At 45.2% G+C, this 17,876-nt stretch overlaps 1 protein-coding gene across 2 annotated transcripts in view; it reads left to right on the plus strand.

Moving 5' to 3' along the window:
- Window positions 1–17,876, plus strand: part of slc35f3b (solute carrier family 35 member F3b) — a 51,052-nt gene that overhangs the window by 30,070 nt on the left and 3,106 nt on the right. For both annotated transcript variants that reach the window (XM_047603556.1, XM_047603557.1), the window contains 4 exons: window positions 10,231–10,570; window positions 13,714–13,933; window positions 17,125–17,250; window positions 17,647–17,839. In XM_047603556.1, coding sequence (XP_047459512.1) covers window positions 10,231–10,570; window positions 13,714–13,933; window positions 17,125–17,250; window positions 17,647–17,839 — 879 coding nt within the window. The remainder of the gene's footprint in view (window positions 1–10,230; window positions 10,571–13,713; window positions 13,934–17,124; window positions 17,251–17,646; window positions 17,840–17,876) is intronic.

A 17,876-nucleotide genomic window follows, 5' to 3' on the forward strand; every position in this document is an offset into this window, starting at 1 on the left:
ACTGCATACATTTCTGCATCTAATTATTATTATTATTATTATTATTATTATTATTATTATTAATAATAATAATATTTAGCCTTTATCGTGTGATGCTGCTAAAAACACCAAACTAAAAGTGGCTCCCCGCTGTTCAAATGATGTTAGTGTCGCATTGGTGTTTTGGGGGCGAGAAGAAGGTGGCCTGGTGAACACCAGTGCGCTAAATTTGCTGGTCCTTAGGGAGGGTTTGGAGTTGTTATTGCAGCAGGGATTCCCCTCGCACTCACCTCCCTCCTCCCAGCAAAGAGTCACAGTTAAAATGCCAGAGCATGTGCCAGAGCAGCTGGGAGGATGAAGCCTGCAGTAAACATGTTGACGGTCCCTGCAAAAAAACACTGTGACACAGTGCTCTTCAGTCTGCCTCTGGCGGCTTTGTGAGGTCTCAGACTGGGTCTCCGTGCCTTGCCTCTCATCTGCAGGTGCACAATTAGGAAGCTGTTCACTTCATTAAGAAAGATCACCTCCCTGACCCCTTATGTGTGGTTTATTGATGCTCTGTGAGTGTGCTGCTGCTGCTGCATCATCCTCAACGCCCCTGTCCCGGCGCCTTCAAAGCGTAGTGTCAAACACCTCCTTTCCGCCTGTAATACGCCTCCTCTGATGCTCTCGTCTGCCTCTGCTTGACAAAGAAGCCGCCGTTATGCATTTTTTAATCTACCCCTCAGCACAGAGAACTACTGAACGCCTCAGTGTTTGGAACAAGCGCACTGAATAGGCTGCTGATTTCACAGCACTCCTAATCTCCTTGCGTGCGAGGTAAGCACAATTGCATCTTTCAGGTGACCTCTAAAAAAAAATAAAAATAAATGGAGATTGTATTAAATCGATAAGACATTTGCTGTCTGCAAATAAACTCAGAACAATCGAGACGCAAACAATTCTCCCTTTTCACACGTGGAGCACGCGTAGGCATGCCCTTCCACGTGAAAATCATCTTTAGAGGTTGTGGGAAAGGTTGTCGGCAGCTGTGCGCTGTGCAGTGCATCTTAAATAAACTGAGAAGAGCCGCTTGTAAGTTGACTTTCATTGCGCAGACAATGGCGCACATCCTCTGGAAACTTCTCGCATTAGTTTTTTTGTTCAGCCAAAACTTGAGCCAAACTGCTCGATGACTAAGGCTCAACTCCGTCTCTCCCCCCTCCCAACATTGTGGTGTATTAATGTGAAAATACTTCAGTCTTCGCAATTTAAGACTGGACCAGCTGCTGGAATACGAATGAGTAATTTTCTTGCAGCTTTACATGGGCGCTGCATGAATCAAATTAGATGCCTGAGCTGTTTAAACTGCATATATTCAGTCAGTGTAAGGCATCCCGGCTAACCTCAGAATAATCAGCTGCCAGATTAGGGGATATTCTAAGCTTATTAGCCTGAATGTCAACTGAAGACATTTTGTTTTCAGAATAACTGAGATGGTGGTGGGTTGTTATTTGACACGCTTCTGTGTACAGAATTAACAAAAGCTCCGCTGTGACACGAGGAAAAGAGTGTAGATGCGCTTGCGTCGGTGGGTGACGGAGTATTGTAAACTGCTGAGGGGATCTAAGCTGCAAAGTTTATGATGTTTGCGTTGAGCTCCTCGTTTCAGTGGCTGCTTTGAAGGAGGAGAGAGTCACAGGGGGGACCACAGTGGATCAACGCGCAGATTTTGCAAGTCTCTGCTGCTTATGCAGCGCCGGCTCTGAAACCTCTGTTCTCCTCGCTAACAACCTACACCCAACTGTCACAGATCGTTATATATATATATTTTTATTTTTTTCCAGTTTCGGATCATCAGTTGTGTCCAGTTAACATCTCGCTTGCAGTCATTAAACGAGTGCACTTTGTGAAACTAATTGGCTGTTTTCAGATTCAAACGTGAAATTCTGCCTTTTTCCCCTTCGTTTGGTGCAGTCATTAGCTCGCCCACATTTCTTAGGAACAGTTACACTCTCTCACGGAGAGACAGGAGGGTGGAACAGAATCCAATCAATTTTCAAAGTCGTAGCGACACAATAAACCGTTTCACAGCTTTGTCATTGTGAGGGCTGTATATGAAGATGCATGAACCCTCAGTGACGTGACCCGTAGGATTCCTGAAGACCAGTTTAGAAGTTGTTCCGGTGGTCGCCATTTTGGCTACATAACGAAGCTGCTCGTACAGTTGCAGCGAAAGACAAAATTAGCAGTGGAGCCCAAAATAAATTTGTGCCTGGCTGCAAAAAAACTTAATTTCTGCTGTAAAGCTGAGCACTTAAACATGGAGGTCTGTTGACTTCATTTTCCAGCCCCAGAGGTTCCCGCTTGGTCATGGCTTACTGAGCATCATTCATATGTCACCCTCTGTGACAAGTCAAAACGGCTGCCATGCAACAGTCGTCTTAAGGCTAGAGTCATCAGCGTCGGCTGGTTTCATCTCGTCCATTCAGGCTATATATACTTTACAGTATGGCTGTCTTTGTCTGGAGTATTTGCCTCTTCCTTTAGTGCAATCTTGTGACAAACTCACCCAACCATCAACCCACGAACGATAATTATTGATTTCTCTTTAAATGCATTTCCAGTGACGGTGTCTCGGGGGAACGTCTGTACCGTTCCTGTGTCGTTCGAGGCAGGGGTAAGAAGTTCACAGAAGTCCCTTTAATCTCTGTAATTTAATTACACGGTCTGAAACAAAACAGGCACCTTTTAAGAGTGGGTTCGGCGTACCCACTGCAGAGTCCCTGAGGAGGCTGCTCATATTTCACCAGCTCCTATTATGGGCCCACTGAACCATTCCCAAGGGTTTCATGCACCTTGACCATATATCAGTCGGATGATAGCAAATGAAATGCGTTCACACACAGAAGCAGAGCCCTCGGGTCAAAAAGGACATATAGTGAAGTGGTTTACGGAGCCGGAGGACCTGTGAGGAAGTGTTTCCTAATTAATTTCATTGTTGAGCAATTTGTTTTGAGAACGACAACTGTTTTTTCTTTTGTTTTTTTTCGGTGTTGTTTTACTGAGTAGTTCCCATTTCAAATTAAGCAAAGAGCGTAAAGAAAAGCAGTGAATTATAACTCTAAAACATTTAATCAGAATCATCATCAGTGTTGAACACAAAGGTAACGTGGCATGTTTACTCCGGCCACACTCGCATAAACACTCGTCTTCCACTCATTTGCATGTGTCTTATTTGTATGTAAATGTGCATTCAAGACTTTTTCTTTTTTTTCTTTGAACAAGAACAATCTCAGTATGGAGATGAGGCCAAAACAGACGTCCAGCACTAATGCACACATGCTCCACTAGAGTCGGTTAAAAGGTCGCGAGAATCATGTGTTTTGGAGGCTCCATTAAAATTCTGCGTCTTCCCTCCATCCCTGGAGCGTGATTGGAGTCGACATTACGCGCTGGCAGACGAGTAAATGTGAAGCGTCATCTTCGTCCCCAAATTTCATTTTAAAAGCCAGAGAAACGGAGCTTTCTGGCTTGATAAGTGCGCAATGAATGCACAATGACAGGGCTTTTATTTCATTAAGAGGCCACGCATTTCCTCAGGTTGATAAAACTCGGAGCGGGCGCACGTTTGTGTGCGCGGAGAGAGAGAGAGAGAGAGAGAGAGAGAGAGAGAGAGAGAGAGAGAGAGAACAATCAGTCTCCATTGCAGTGAAGGCGATTTCATTGAATTTGTTTCCAGCCCTCTTCGCAGAATATGTCACATTTGTGTTTATGCGAGAAAATGCCCTCTGTTACAGCGTAGTAGTGATTCATCTCTGAGCAAAATCCTCCGCAAAAAAAATGTGGAAGCTCTAAGCTGTAATCCCAGAGTGTGGGTGCTGATTTGAAAGCGTCTGTCGGGCTGCATTAAGGCTGCCTGCCTTCTCCAAAAGTATCATGCTGCCTCTAGACCACCAGATGTGTTGTCACGGGTCCAATGAGGCTGATTATTAGAAATAAATCAATATTCGGAATCAAAAATAGGCACTGCCACAGCAGAAACAGGGTCAGCAGAAACCCACGCTCTGTTGCGTGTCATCAGTGAAAATGACTGAGTTGGCAGTTGTTGAAAAGCAGTCATCGAAGTGTGTGGGGGGTTATTTTTGCAGCAGTGACACAATGCGGCGGCGGTTAAGACACGCTTTGCTCACAGAGACCACGCCTTAATCGACGCCAGGACGTTTATTGGCAGTCGGGACGTGAGGGAAATGGATGAGAGGGGCAGAATGCGTAGATAATAAGGTAAAGTGTTAAGACGCACTTTTGTAGTTAACCCCGAGAAGTATTGTTGAAGTTTAGTTTATGCAAATCTGAGGGAGGCCCTGTGTTATCTCTGGGGTGAAGAGAAGGAGTAAACCCTCTGTTTGGGCTGACACTCAGTGTTTACACCTGCAGTGGTTGCCTATCCATTACTTCAACAGGGACGCTGTGGCCAATCTTTTAAATATTGATCGATCGCGGAAAGTGCTGGGACTCCTGCCAGTCTATTAAACTACCGGCACATCACGCTGCACTCACTGTTAAAAACGGCTTCAAGATAAGGAGGGAGGGATGGGGGCAGGGGGGTGGCTGCTTTGAGACAAATATGATTGCCATTACTCTGCAGCTCACGGACACACGCACTGCACACACTGCATTCTGTCATTGCCACTAACCAATGAGGCGTCACGGGGGCCGCGGCATTGACCTGTGTTATGAGCATCTGTTGAACCAGCTGGGCAGAGCGAGGGAGTGACACCACAACAAGTTTGGTCCTCGGTCAGGAAGCCGCTCCGTTGCCCTCTGAGGTTGAAGGAGAAAGCTTTTGGGAACAAAGGAGAACGGGATCAGTAACAGCCGTCCCACCCCTGTCTGCCCTTCTGGGCCTTTGCGCCCTCAGCCCCATGTGGCCCCTACCTATCGGCTGGTTACACTCCGCAGCAGGATGTGTTTTTTCCGCCTGTCTCTCTGTTGTGTTATTGAGGGGGGACAGGCTTGTCAGATGAGACTCCTCTGGCGTGCTGAAAGACCTCCGACTGACAGCTCGGCCTGACCAAGCTGTCACAGCCGAGTATCACAGAGATTACGGAGACAGTGACTCCTGTCTGTCTTATCTGACTGTCCCTCTGCATCACTGGAACTGTGACGTCGCCGCAGTCGTTTGACATTTGTAGTTTATTTTTCATAGAAAGCACCAGCTAACTTCCTTTAAAGGCCTTTGACTTACGCGTCAGAAATGACAAAGCGGATAAGTCAGCACAGGATTGAAGGATTTATTTTTATAAAGGTATTGATTCTTTTGACTGATGCTGTGTGACAGCCATAAACAAGTTTGTAGACCAGCCTAGAATATAATGGTTAAATTAAAGGATCATTTCACCTAAATTACTTTCTTTTGTTCACCCGGTCTTCTGGTCACATACAACCATTCAGATCCGTTGAGAATGGATATTTCTGCCTTCAGCCTTGTACACTGGATATGAAAACGGCTCACGTTAAGATAAAGCGACACTTCTTAGAGTGATATAAACTGTGCTAGAAGCCAGACAAGGACTTCATGCTGCGATGTTTGATTACGTGTGTGTGACAGTGTGAGTAAGTTCCACGGGCCGATTCTTATTCATCACCAAGCCGACTCACCAAGCAAACAAGTAAGACAAGGAGAAGGGCTCTCCTGAAGTGTGTGTGGGTGATTGATCTGTTTACCCTCTTGAATCCCAGAGTCAGAGCGCTGCAGTGCACACTAATTCTCAAAGAAGAAAAGGAAAGATACTAAAAGTCAGTCTTGCCTCTAGTCAAGGTCCCGCTCCCAGCAGTTGCACGACCACCGTTGCCGCCACTGCCTGCGAGGGGCCTTGTTTATGCTCCGGAGGTCGGGGGGGGCGGCTGGCTGCTCGGGGAGCAGCAGAGGGGCATAGCGGGGACTTTCTCGGCCTGTCACGGCCCAGGCTCTGTGATGTGTGAGAGCAGGCAGTCAGGCAGGGCCCTGCTGGCACGTTTGGGATTTGCAGCTATCAGCAGGAGAGATCTGCACTGCAGAGGCTGCAGGGGGAGGGAGGAGAGCGCAAGCGGGAACGAGGCTGGTCGGGACGCAGGGAAGGAGGGAATCGCGCACTGATCTGGAAGAAAAGCCTAGTTAAGGGCAAGGTGGATCCACGCACAACAGGCTGCCTCCATTCTACTGGGAGTATGTTCAGTGCGTAGTCCATCAGGTGATCAGGGAGGCAGGCACATGAGAATATAAGATGAAGAGGGGATTTACTGTGACTTTAGGCTCTAACGGCGTCCACCTGTGCCACCATTAGAGACTTAAAATAAGTGTGTGGTCTTTCTAAAATGTTAATTAAAGAGAAAAGTATATAAATATATATATATTCTCCTGGGATAAATACCCAAGGGCGGGCTAAAGGAATATGTTTCACCTCAGAATTCGGCTTTTAACGCAACCACCTTTACCTGCACACCTCTTGGCATGAGGACGCCTTAATTCGGCTCAGTGGTTGGGATGAATACATCTGAGGAGGCAACAAGGAGAACCCATACACAGCTGTCAGAGCGGATCAGGAGCTCGTCCTACGAGGATGCCAAACACTCTCTTCCTGTCTCCAGTGATTTCACAGATGCCTCTTGGGATTCATGTGGACACAGAATGGATTGAATAAATGGAGATATTTCCATCTCGTGTTAAGTTTTAGTAAGTTTAGTAGACTCGCCTGTACATGGATTTTCATTTGTAAATATTCACCTCTAATACATCGTATTAAACCAACTTGTACCATAGCTCTTATAAACCACACTATTTATGTTGCATGTACTTCTAGTTAGATGCTAAACTGTGTTACTTTGCACTGTGCCTGTACATAAAGAAAAAAAAGCTGAATCTAATCTAAAAAAAAGGCTTAGATATACATATATATATATATATATATAAATAAACTAACCACAAAACCTGTACTGGAAGCTATTTCCTGTGCTGCAGACATCCAGGTGTCATACGTTGACCTTGACAGCTGACATTTGATTATGAACTGATATGGTTAAGAGCTTTCAGTTAATCATTTAGCAGTTACAGAAGACTCTTTCCGGGTCCTTCATTCACGGTTATAATGGCTTCAAATGTCATTAGTGGAGAAGCCTCTCTATCTCACTCAGCCACTGACCCAGCTCCCTCACGCTGATGAGTTCGGCCCAGTATTGTTCGTCGGCAGCAGTCGGGGTTGATACAGTGTCATCAGTCACAGTCGGTCTAAGTGTAAAAGAAGTGTGTTAGCTTAAAGTCGTCAATCAACGGTGTCTCTTTTTTTTATGACTGCGTTTTAGACGGAATATATTAAATGTGAGTTATGTGGAAACAGGATGTACATGTTGGCCATGCAATATCACTAATGTCGTCATGACACTTCAGTAAAGTGCGGCAGAGCCGGATCTGCTTGGCTGTGCCCCCGAGTCTGACTGGGGGCTGATTGGCTTGGCCCATCGCCGCATTTGGAAGATTAAACTGTGGTGCAGTACAGAGCAGTGGTCAAAGCCACGGGATGTGGGACCAAGGCCCGGGAAGGACACACACGCACAAAAAAATAAATAAATAAAAAATAAAATAAAAAATCCGGCAGCATAAACAAGAGATGACCTTCAGGACAAGACAAAGAGGCTTGGAGCTCAGAATAGAGAAACTTAATTCTCACCCTTGCGCCCAAGACTCTGAAAGGCATCCATGGGTCTCCTTTTTTGGTCATTGCTGAATCATCCTTTCATTGCAATAACAGACAATGATCTTGAATCATCTTTCATTGCTGCCAAATTTGCCTCGGCGCTGTCAGAGCTGTCAAGTGCTTTATGCAGAAGCAGCAGCGGGGAACGTTGTTCAGGATGCTCAGGCTGTGCAGCATAATTTCATCTTAATTGCATAGCATTTTTATTTTTTTGCAGTAGGTAAACAGCCATTCTCTTGTGTGTTCAGTGGGTGGCTCGGGGATGCCGAAACATTAGCATCCGAGACCATAGTCATCAGGGAAGTTAATGTGTCCTATGATGAGACCACCTGGCAAGGTCACAGGCGGCTCTTCCTGGAAGAATGAGTCGCCTCATTGGGCGTGATGGATGGCCTCCTGCAGAATACGCAGCAAGCTGCTCATATTAGACGACTGATGTTTCTTTGATTACACAGATTGTATTAACAGGAAGACCGCGATGACAAGTATATGACAACAAACTGAGACATGAATAATGACAATAAGAACCACGAAGACATGTGATACTTCGCTGTCTTGTTGAAGCTGTGCAATAATAATCTCCACAGCACAACTCCCGCTCAAGGCAAATTTATTCTTGCCTCACTGAAGCCCTTTGAAGACCGTTCTGTATTCTGGTCAGCGGCGTACAGTGAAGATGAATCAGCAAAACGAGGCACATCATTATCTCTGGGTAACCCCATTAGGGAGATCCCTCAATTTTAACGTTTTGGAAGGAAGCTGGAGAAAATGCATGGCGCATATGATACAGATTTTATGAGCTTGGTAAACAACATGGGGGCTGTTGATTACTGTGTTGTCCTCTCGCCGCTCTGATTCTAGAGTCGTGTTCTCGCCTGTTTTGTTTTCAGCAACTACAGGATCCGTTTGGTTCGGAAGACAGTCTGAAATGATTGTATTTATTTGTTGTCGCTTGTAGTCCTTGCCTAGAAAGGTTAATGCATCATCAGTGTCTCTCGGTTGTAAAAGGACGCGGATAACCCGTACGAATGAGGAGCTGCCGCATGACTAATGTTGCAGCTGTTATCTGCAGTCCGTCCTGAACGCCGGAATCTACAGTGTTGTTTTTCACCGTGTTAACTTTTGTACTTTCACACATGATTGCAGAGCTGTAACCTTAATAAAAACAACCTTGTGAGTGAATGGGAGTGGGAGTGTGTGGGACAGCAACAGAACAGGCCAATTCACTTTGCTTCAGTTCAGGCATTACTGAAGACGTATGGGGCCTTTTGACGGCAGAAATAGAAAAGTTAAGTGTTGCTGCGCGTGCTCGGCTGAACGCCAGCTTCACTGCTTGCTCGTGAGGTGGAGAGGACGTCGTCGTGGATTGGATATCAGATCTGCCCTCTCTCGTCCTCTGACCGGCTGCCGCCTGTCACACTTGATGACCACATTTTTAACTCAAATGTCTGATTGATTACCTTCAAGTTCAGTTAAACTCCGAAAGCAGCTATTTTTATCTGGGGGAGCAAAAAAAAAAAAAAAAAGATCCTAGGACGTGTGCGACCTGAAGTCGGAGACACAAATTAAAGAGTCTTTTGTGTAGATACGACTTAATGCACATTATAATTAGTTGAACCACATTAGCTTTGAGCACACATACAAGGAATTTGTTGTCTGCATTTAACCCATACAAGAGAGCACACTTGGAGGTAGGGGTGGGTATTGGCAAGGACTTCACGATATGTATCACGATACTTGAGTCACGGTACGATTTGTATCATGATACTTGAGTCACGATACGTATCAAGATACTTGAGTCATGATACGATACATATCGCGATACTTGAGTTACGATACGATACGTATCGCGATACTTGAGTCACGATACAATACGTATCACGATACTTGAGTCACGATACAATACGTATCACGATACTTGAGTCACGATACAATACGTATCACGATACTTGAGTCCCGATATGATACCTTATGAGAAATTTTTAAATGCAGGTTAAAATACAAGTTGTATATATATATACATCAGAAGACAGTGATAATTCATTGGAAAAACTGAGTCAAAAAGAAAAGCAGTATTATCGAAGTAGTTTGCAAACTCTTTGTCCAGCTTATTATTTCCTGCCTCTAAACGTTAGCTTTGAATTTTGCCGCCATGCTCGCTTCTGCTACTTGCCAGTCCATTTCTTCAACTGCCTCTCTCACTGCAGGGAAACACAGCACAGCGAGGTAGCGCTACAGCGACATCAGCTTTTTTCTTTTTAAATCGATATTGTATCGGAAGAAAAAGTATCGCGATATATTGCCATATCGATGTTTTTCCCACCCCTATTTGGAGCTGTGTGGGCACCCATGAAAGGCACCCGGGGATCAGTTGGGGTGTAAGAGCTTTCTCAAGGCACTTCAGCCATAGACATGGCCCCAAAGCTGCTTCTCTAACCACAAGTTACAGCTCAAATGAGGAGGGTTAAAATGTGTTTACTAATTTAAAACTGAGTGTGCATGTTTGGCTGTTAGTCTCACTGCACGTTTCCATCTGTAGGAGAAGAGCGCACCAGAGAGAACGTGGTTGGCACCACAGACGCGCAGTCGGCCGGTGCGCCAGGAGCAGAGTCCAGCTCCAGCAGACGGAGGCTCCACTGCTGCGTCAGAGTAACGACGGTACAGGTGCGCAAGGCTCTTTGGGGAGTCGTCATGGTGATGTGCGTGTGCTCGTCCTGGGCAGGCTCCACCCAGCTGGCCAAGCTGACCTTCAAGCAGTTCGACGCCCCCTTCACCCTCACCTGGTTCGCCACCTCGTGGAACTGCCTCTTCTTCCCCCTCTACTACATCGGGCACCTGTGCAAGAGTCCGGAGAGGCAGACGCCCAGGCAGAGATTCAGGTTAGAGGACCCCCCCTTTCATCAGAGCGATACACCTTTGACTAGACTGCACCTTTTATAATAAAAGCTATAAATTTACAGGAGGAAAAAAAGGGAAAAAGGAGGAATAAAGTATAAAGTAAGCCATGGGTTTGGCTGTGGTTTGTCTAAGCCTTGTAAGAGGGCTCTGCCCAACCAGAAACACAACTAAAATCAAGCTATTACTTATTGGGTTCATAACAGCACTGAACGTGTGTTTCTTCTCATTACTGTGTCTGACGGCGTAAATGACTGAGAAAAATGTGAAGAGTAAAAGGCCAACCACAATCAAAGAGCATTGTGTCCCTTCTGCACTTGCTGATGATGCACCGCAGCAATCAAAGAGTTTCACAGGACAAAAGGGAAAGCCATTCCTGCAGCAGCCCCAGCAGAGCAGAAATCAATCTGAGGAAAGTTGTTTCTTACACTGATAACAAATAGTTTCACGCTTCTCTCTTACAGAAAAGAAAATTGTGCTGATTCCCTAACAACTGGCCTCAAGTTTAGTATATTTATCTTGTACAAAATAACTTTCATCCAATCTTTTGTCTTTCTGTCACCGCATCCCGCAACATATTATTTCTAAACTAGCTGTGCAATATCAGGATATTCCACATTACAGGCGAAGCAGTCCATAAATCATGTTTTTTTTGAACAAAAAGTATTATCTCGGTTACCCGCCGTGCTACTTTAGTACAAAGAGACAAAGAAAGAGGCTGGTGCGGTTTAAGGCGTGGTGCACGGGTGAGTCAGGGAGGATTTGCTTTGTATTTCTTATGCACCTCTGTGATGTAAGTTCTGGGGCTCCCTCTCCCAAGCCAGAGACGATGTGCTCTGAATATCAAACACTTCTGTACACTTGTGCTCTCCCGGTGAATCACAGACAATGCAGAGAAATAGACACGAAAGCTCTTGTAATAGCTGACCTGCCTCTTTATATAAAACGGTGGCCACACTAGAGGCAAGGACCTGACATTGGTAATAGCCGGTTTGTCTCCGCGCAGATATTTTGCACTGCCAGAGGCACATATCCTCCATTACATAGTCTCCGCTTTTTACCTGTCCCGCTGTATTGACTCGACGTTCACGGTTTAACTCCCATTTCAGGGACCCGTGAGGAGGTCCCACTGTGTGATTTGTCTATCACGGTCATGACATTTTAATTAGTGTTTCCTTTCCGTACAAACGTTTGCAATTGATGGAGCTTTTCTTTTAAATGCTTTTGTTTTTTTAATGCTGTTGAATGGAGTATTGTGGCCGCATTAGAAGATAAGCGCCTCAAGGCACAAATTCTCCCCTCAGGCATCAATAAACCATAGAAGAAGAAGTTGACTCAGAGAGATTACGTCAACACAAGATGGCCAGTCGAATGGTGCAAAAGTGAACTGTGATGAAAACATCACAGTTCATTTCATTCATTATGTCCTAATACTAAATAATTTTGATATACTTTTTTGTTGACTTGTTGAGGTACTAGATATTTTAAAATCTGCCACAGTGAGATCATTATTTGCAGATTGGCAAAGTCTTTCTACCATCACCGCAGTCTCACGACAGCAGAGTGGATGGATTTCAAGGTGGCGTATCCAGTGTCTGCAAGATGATGTAAACTTTAATGCGGTTGACACTGAATTAGTGTTGCGTTTATGGAGGGGGTTTGAACAGCGTGTTTTTTTTTTTTTTTTTCCTTTAGTGCAGACTCAGCTCTCTGGAGCTGATTCATAGCAGCAGTGCTCCTCACCATACAGCAGGACACTCTAGCAAATGTGCTACCTGCCACTCCTGCTTTAAAGCTGCTTCATCGTTTTCACAGGGGCGTCCACATGCTTTCAGGGTAAATGGTATGAATCAAGAATACTGTAAACAGTGGCTGTAGAAAATGCTTGATATGTTATATTTTTGGAGTGGAGGGTTAAGGGAGAAGTCATGTAGTTTAGGAGGAAAACGGAATTTCTCTTTGCTTCATAACAGAGCGATGTAACCGTTTCATCAATTTTACATATTTCACACATTTAATAATTCACTTAGATATCAGCGTACCCAGTTAATCACCAGATTAGGGTTTTGCTTCCAAACTGGGTCCCCTCAGGAATAAGCCGACCGGAATTTCTCCTCACTATTATATTTTCCTCACATATTCCACTGCGTATTTACATAAAATATTAACACGCCGGATCTCCATCATTACACGCGCATGCAAATTCACACCCAGAAACTGAACTCAAGAGTGACAAGTAATGTCGACGAGAGAGGAATCTTTTTTGGAACCTTAACAAGCTTCAGCCTCTCGTTATATTGAACCAAACATTAAATTCTTTGATGCAGCAACACGTTTCATACCTGGATGAAACGGCAGCAGAGCCTCGACGTGCGCCTGCTTAGAAAACGCACCGTACATAAAAATAACCAGAAATTGTTACATTGTAGACAGCTCTCAGCTCAACTCAGTTTTCAGGCACAAAAAAACGGACTTTGATGAGCAAAGCTTAACAAAAGCTCTGGTGAAGTTCCAAAAAGAAACAAAAGATTCTGCAGCAGCAGGCCTTGGCTACAGTTGGAGTGTGAGCCGCTCATGTAGGGAAACAGAGAAAGGAGGTACAGCAGAAAGACCACTTCAAAAACTCACTAAAGACCCAAAGCTTGTTCACAGGTATCTACCACAGAGGAAACTGAAGAACGGTGGGAGCAGAAAGTCCTTAAATAGTGTACAGCTTGATTGGCTGATGAGATGCAGGTGAGTCTCTTCACACCTGAGGTAAAAAGGAGACGGTCTAAAAAAAAAAAAAAAAGACCCATAGAGGGTGACGAGACGCTTCAACAGAAATTGCCAAATAAAATAAATAGTTTAGTTTCATTAGAAGCGATTTAGCTTCAGTGCATAGTGGCACATCTGATTGTGTGCTTAAATATTTACCAAAGTGTGTTGCATATTTACCAGTGTGTGTTGTAGGGTAGATTTGGTCCCACATGTGCCTCGATGTGCCATTTAGATCTAAGCGCCGAAGAGGGAATCACTGTCCCCAGTTCTTCCGATTAAGCTGTTTATGTTGACAAATGTTGAGTCAAGTCCCGGGATGCAATAAAAATCTCAAACAGCAACACTTCTGCTGTGTGTTTCCGCGCAGGGAGTGCTGCAGGTTTTTCGGGGACGACGGGCTGACACCCAAGGTGTTCTTCACCAAGGTGGCGCCGTTTGGCCTGCTGTGGATCCTCACAAACTACCTGTACCTGCAGGCCCTCAGGAAGATCAACACGACAGACGTGTCAGCGCTGTTCTGTTGTAACAAGGCCTTCGTCTTCCTGCTGTCCTGGATCGTGCTCAGAGACCGGTTTATGGGGGTCAGGGTGAGTGCATCTGTTTGTGTTGAGCATTTTTTGTAGCCGGCGTAATAACATTTTCAACTATTATCTGCCAATGCATCATAGTTAACGATGATTTTTTTTTTAAAAAAAGGGGGACAATAATAGCTTTTACCTGAATGTTTGAGACCTTTTATCTCAAATAGTGTAGTTTCTGACTGAATTTAGTTAGACAGCAGTAATGATACTGGGAATAGTTAATGATGATTGATCATTTTTATGACTAGTTACCTAAAGTAGAGACGTTTTTCCTCTTCCTACAGAAGCAAAAGTACAAACTATGTAGCAAAACTAAAGAAAGAAATGTGTCTACTTACAGTATGGGCAGCAAGAGTGAATTCTTTCTTCTTTCCTGTCCTGTAAGTCGTTTCTTGACCACTAGGTTCACGCTTTGAGTCCTTGTAGGGCCTTGTGGCCCCGTGGTTGGAAACCTTTGATTTGGACAAAGACACAAATGACAGTTATTTTGCATCCCAACTTCTTTACACTGATAATATTGTCCCAAACACGTTGTCCAACCTCACCTTCCGTGACGCTGGGAAGACTTGCTGTATGATGAGTAACGGTGGATGACACGTTAATCTCCTCCTGCCATTAGGTTTCTTGTTTTTTCCCATTTATTGGAGGTGAAAAAATGCAGTCTGCTGTATTTCTCCCAATCCTGAAGACCTGGTCGATGTGCAATTAATTGACAAACTAATTCTGTGTTTAAGAAACAGAGATAATTTGTCTTACTCTGACTGAGCTTGCGAGCTGCTGCACACACACACAGAAACACACGTACACAAAGCACGGTCGAGTGGAGAAGCATGTTATCTGTGTGACAGCGATTGTCCACCAGTGATAGGAGTGTGATTCAGATGTGCCTGCTGGTGTGTGTTGGCATGCATGTCTCTCATTGATTTTGTCTGGGTTGAGCGGAGAGCGGCAGAGGAGTACGGGTTTACCTTTGTGGATTGAGGTATCTCCTTCCCTCCTCCCGCTGCAAGCCTCAGAGGCTTCCATATGTGCAGCCGTCCCGCACTCTGCAGACTCTTTTTCTCTCCCACACTTGCAACCACCCCACCGCCCCCACCCTCTCGTGCATGCCCTTACTCCCCGACCCCATTATTTGCCATGAAAGGCCTCGCTGAGAGAAAAATACCGTCCTGCCTCTATCTCTCCCTTGCACACCCTCTCTGCGTGTGTGGTGCCTGGTGCTGGGGATTGCAGTGTTTGGATGTCCGCAGCAATGCAGGGGATCTTGGTCGAGTTTGTCATGAAACTGAAGTGGGGAGAGGGAGAGGGAGAAAGAGATGGGAAGTCGCCTCTTAAACAGGGGAATTGGTTGTTTCTGTGATATTGTGTGCGTAAAGAGATGACTCAGATTTTCATTTATTTATTTATATAGTCTCAGTCTGGTGGCAGCAGTAGCAGCAGTGAGAAGGGAGTAGGGCCGGGGAGTATATGACCAAAAATGTATATTACGGTAAAAATTCTGACACTATCATGAAATATATATATTTTTTTTTTATGTGTAATCACGTGTTCACACCATTTTCTACTGGTTGAGAGATGAATAAATGCAGTAGATTGACAAAAAATTAACTATTTTACTGTGATTACGAGTAAATATTGTAGAATAATTCAACACTAGTCGAAAAAACGGTTTGCATGGCCTTGTGTTAGCATTGCCTGCTGACGTGGAAATCCGAGAACATTTACACCTCGGTGATAAAAATGAATAAATGGTATCAAGATTAAATGAAGAAGCAGGGACAATTATGGTTTTACTTATTTTCACATGTGTTTTCATATAGTGCAACCGGATACCGTAATGACTGTAGTCTGCGCGCAACCTTTTTTTTTTTTTTTTTTTTTCATTTTTAAAGCTAAAATTGGGGACAGTGACAGCTATAGCTGGGGAACGGGTCATGGGACTGTCCGAACAAATCGGGGACATCTGGTCACCCTAAATAAAGAAAGAAATAATAATCGAACAACAAAGTCCTCTTGTTCTGCCGCTTCATTTTTCTGACCTTTCCGTCTTCACCACGCCTCGCAGTGACACAGTCGCGCCTGTGTTTGCACCATGCGTGTTTAGAAGCGATACACTGAAAACATTCCAAACACTGTGCGATCAAATACACTGGTATGCTGGTATATTAAAATTTCATATCATGACAGCATGAACCAGTATACCGCCCAGCCCTAGAAGGGAGTGCTCTACTCCAAAGAAGCTTTTGCCGCTTTATCGGTTGTAAAAAGGAGCTAAAAGGAGTTTAGTCACTATAATAACATACTCGCTTTGCAGGTGCGCCCAAAGAGCTCTGAGTCTGCACCCTATCCGGTAAAGTCCTTTCCTACCCCTGACGCTCGCCTTGTGCTGAAACATGGCTTGTCGTCGCTGACCGCGTGAGCAAACAACCAGCCTGTAAAATTAACGGTGTGGCTGTCGAGTGACAGGCAGCCTGCACTGCAGAAAGAGACATTTTTCCGAAGGTGCCCAAGGGCTCTGGGCAAGCAAAAGCACAAACGGCTCATTTATCATCGTGACACCTCCTTAATGCAGAGCTAATCCACTCAACTGGACTGCGCCATGCCCCCTCCGCATTCCTCTCGAACCAGTTACAGTTCGTGGCATATAGCCGCGCAGCTCAGTCAAACACTCTGAACCAGAGAGATGCGGCTCCACCAAGGTTTATAAAACAGATGGTTTGGTGCCACCTTGAGTGATAATCGCATAGGCAGGGAGCAGGAGTGTGTGTGTGTGTGTGTGTGTGGTGGTGGTGGTGAGGCGGAGGGGTTGTAAACATGATGGTAATGTAACAGAAATCAATGTCAGGCAATCAAACCGACGCTGTAAAAGCTGCTCGTCTTGTAATTGAAGCACTGTGAATCTGAGAACAGATTTCCTTTGGATCGCACCTGTGTTTGCATTTGAGGAAAATGAATATATCAATTGAGCAGCTTGCGCTTACTGCGAAAAGAAACCCCAACCACATCGTAATTATAGCACAACAAACCCAGCGCTGCGAGGCTCGGGATTTCTGCACTGAATAACAAAGGGGAGGCCATGTGTTCCTGCTGTGTCCCGACACAGCGGGAAAGGATCGTCTTTATCACCGAACTGCGAGCGGCATGTTGTCTGTCCATCCGTCACTCACCTATGTTCCCCTCTCTCTTTCCCTCCACAGATAGTAGCTGCTATCTTGGCCATAGCAGGCATCGTAATGATGACCTACGCCGATGGATTCCACAGCCACTCAGTCATCGGCATCGCTTTGGTTGTTGCCTCCGCTTCGATGTCTGCGCTCTACAAGGTATTTGCACGTCCTGATTATTACTCAGCTTGTGTGCATCCGTAAAACCTCCTCTGTTATTTTTTTTATTAGCTCAAGTTATGTCTGAATGGTTGAGTCTTATGTAAGAAGTCTTGGACTAGCTCCATTCCCGGTTATATAACCAGGTGGCAGGAGACAGGAGACAGGAGGGGATTATGAAATGACAAAAGCGTGTGATATATATATATGTGGCTGCTGGCCTCAGGCTGTGATATCCTGATCAAGGAGGTTACAGGATAGATAGCTATATTTCGACGGGGTCTGTGCTGCGTAATGGTATAAACAGGCGGCCCTGAGCCACGAGGCATGGCAGGTACTTGGCAGGTGCACCCTCTCTTTCGTGCATTCATCACTCAGCTCTGTCTCTATCCTCAGGTGCTCTTCAAGATGGTCCTGGGCAGCGCCAAATTCGGCGAGGCAGCGCTCTTCCTGAGCATCGTTGGGAGCGCCAACTTTGTTTTCATCAGCTTCGTGCCGGTCATCCTGTATTTTACACACGTCGAGTACATTGGCTCTCCTGCAGACATCCCCTGGGCCTACCTCTGTGGGGTTGCAGCCTTGCTGCTTGGTATGCGGAGACGGCATGCAGAGCAGCACCTGAATCC

This window comes from Mugil cephalus, chromosome 13 (assembly GCF_022458985.1).
Source record: "Mugil cephalus isolate CIBA_MC_2020 chromosome 13, CIBA_Mcephalus_1.1, whole genome shotgun sequence".
Lineage (NCBI taxonomy): Eukaryota > Metazoa > Chordata > Actinopteri > Mugiliformes > Mugilidae > Mugil > Mugil cephalus.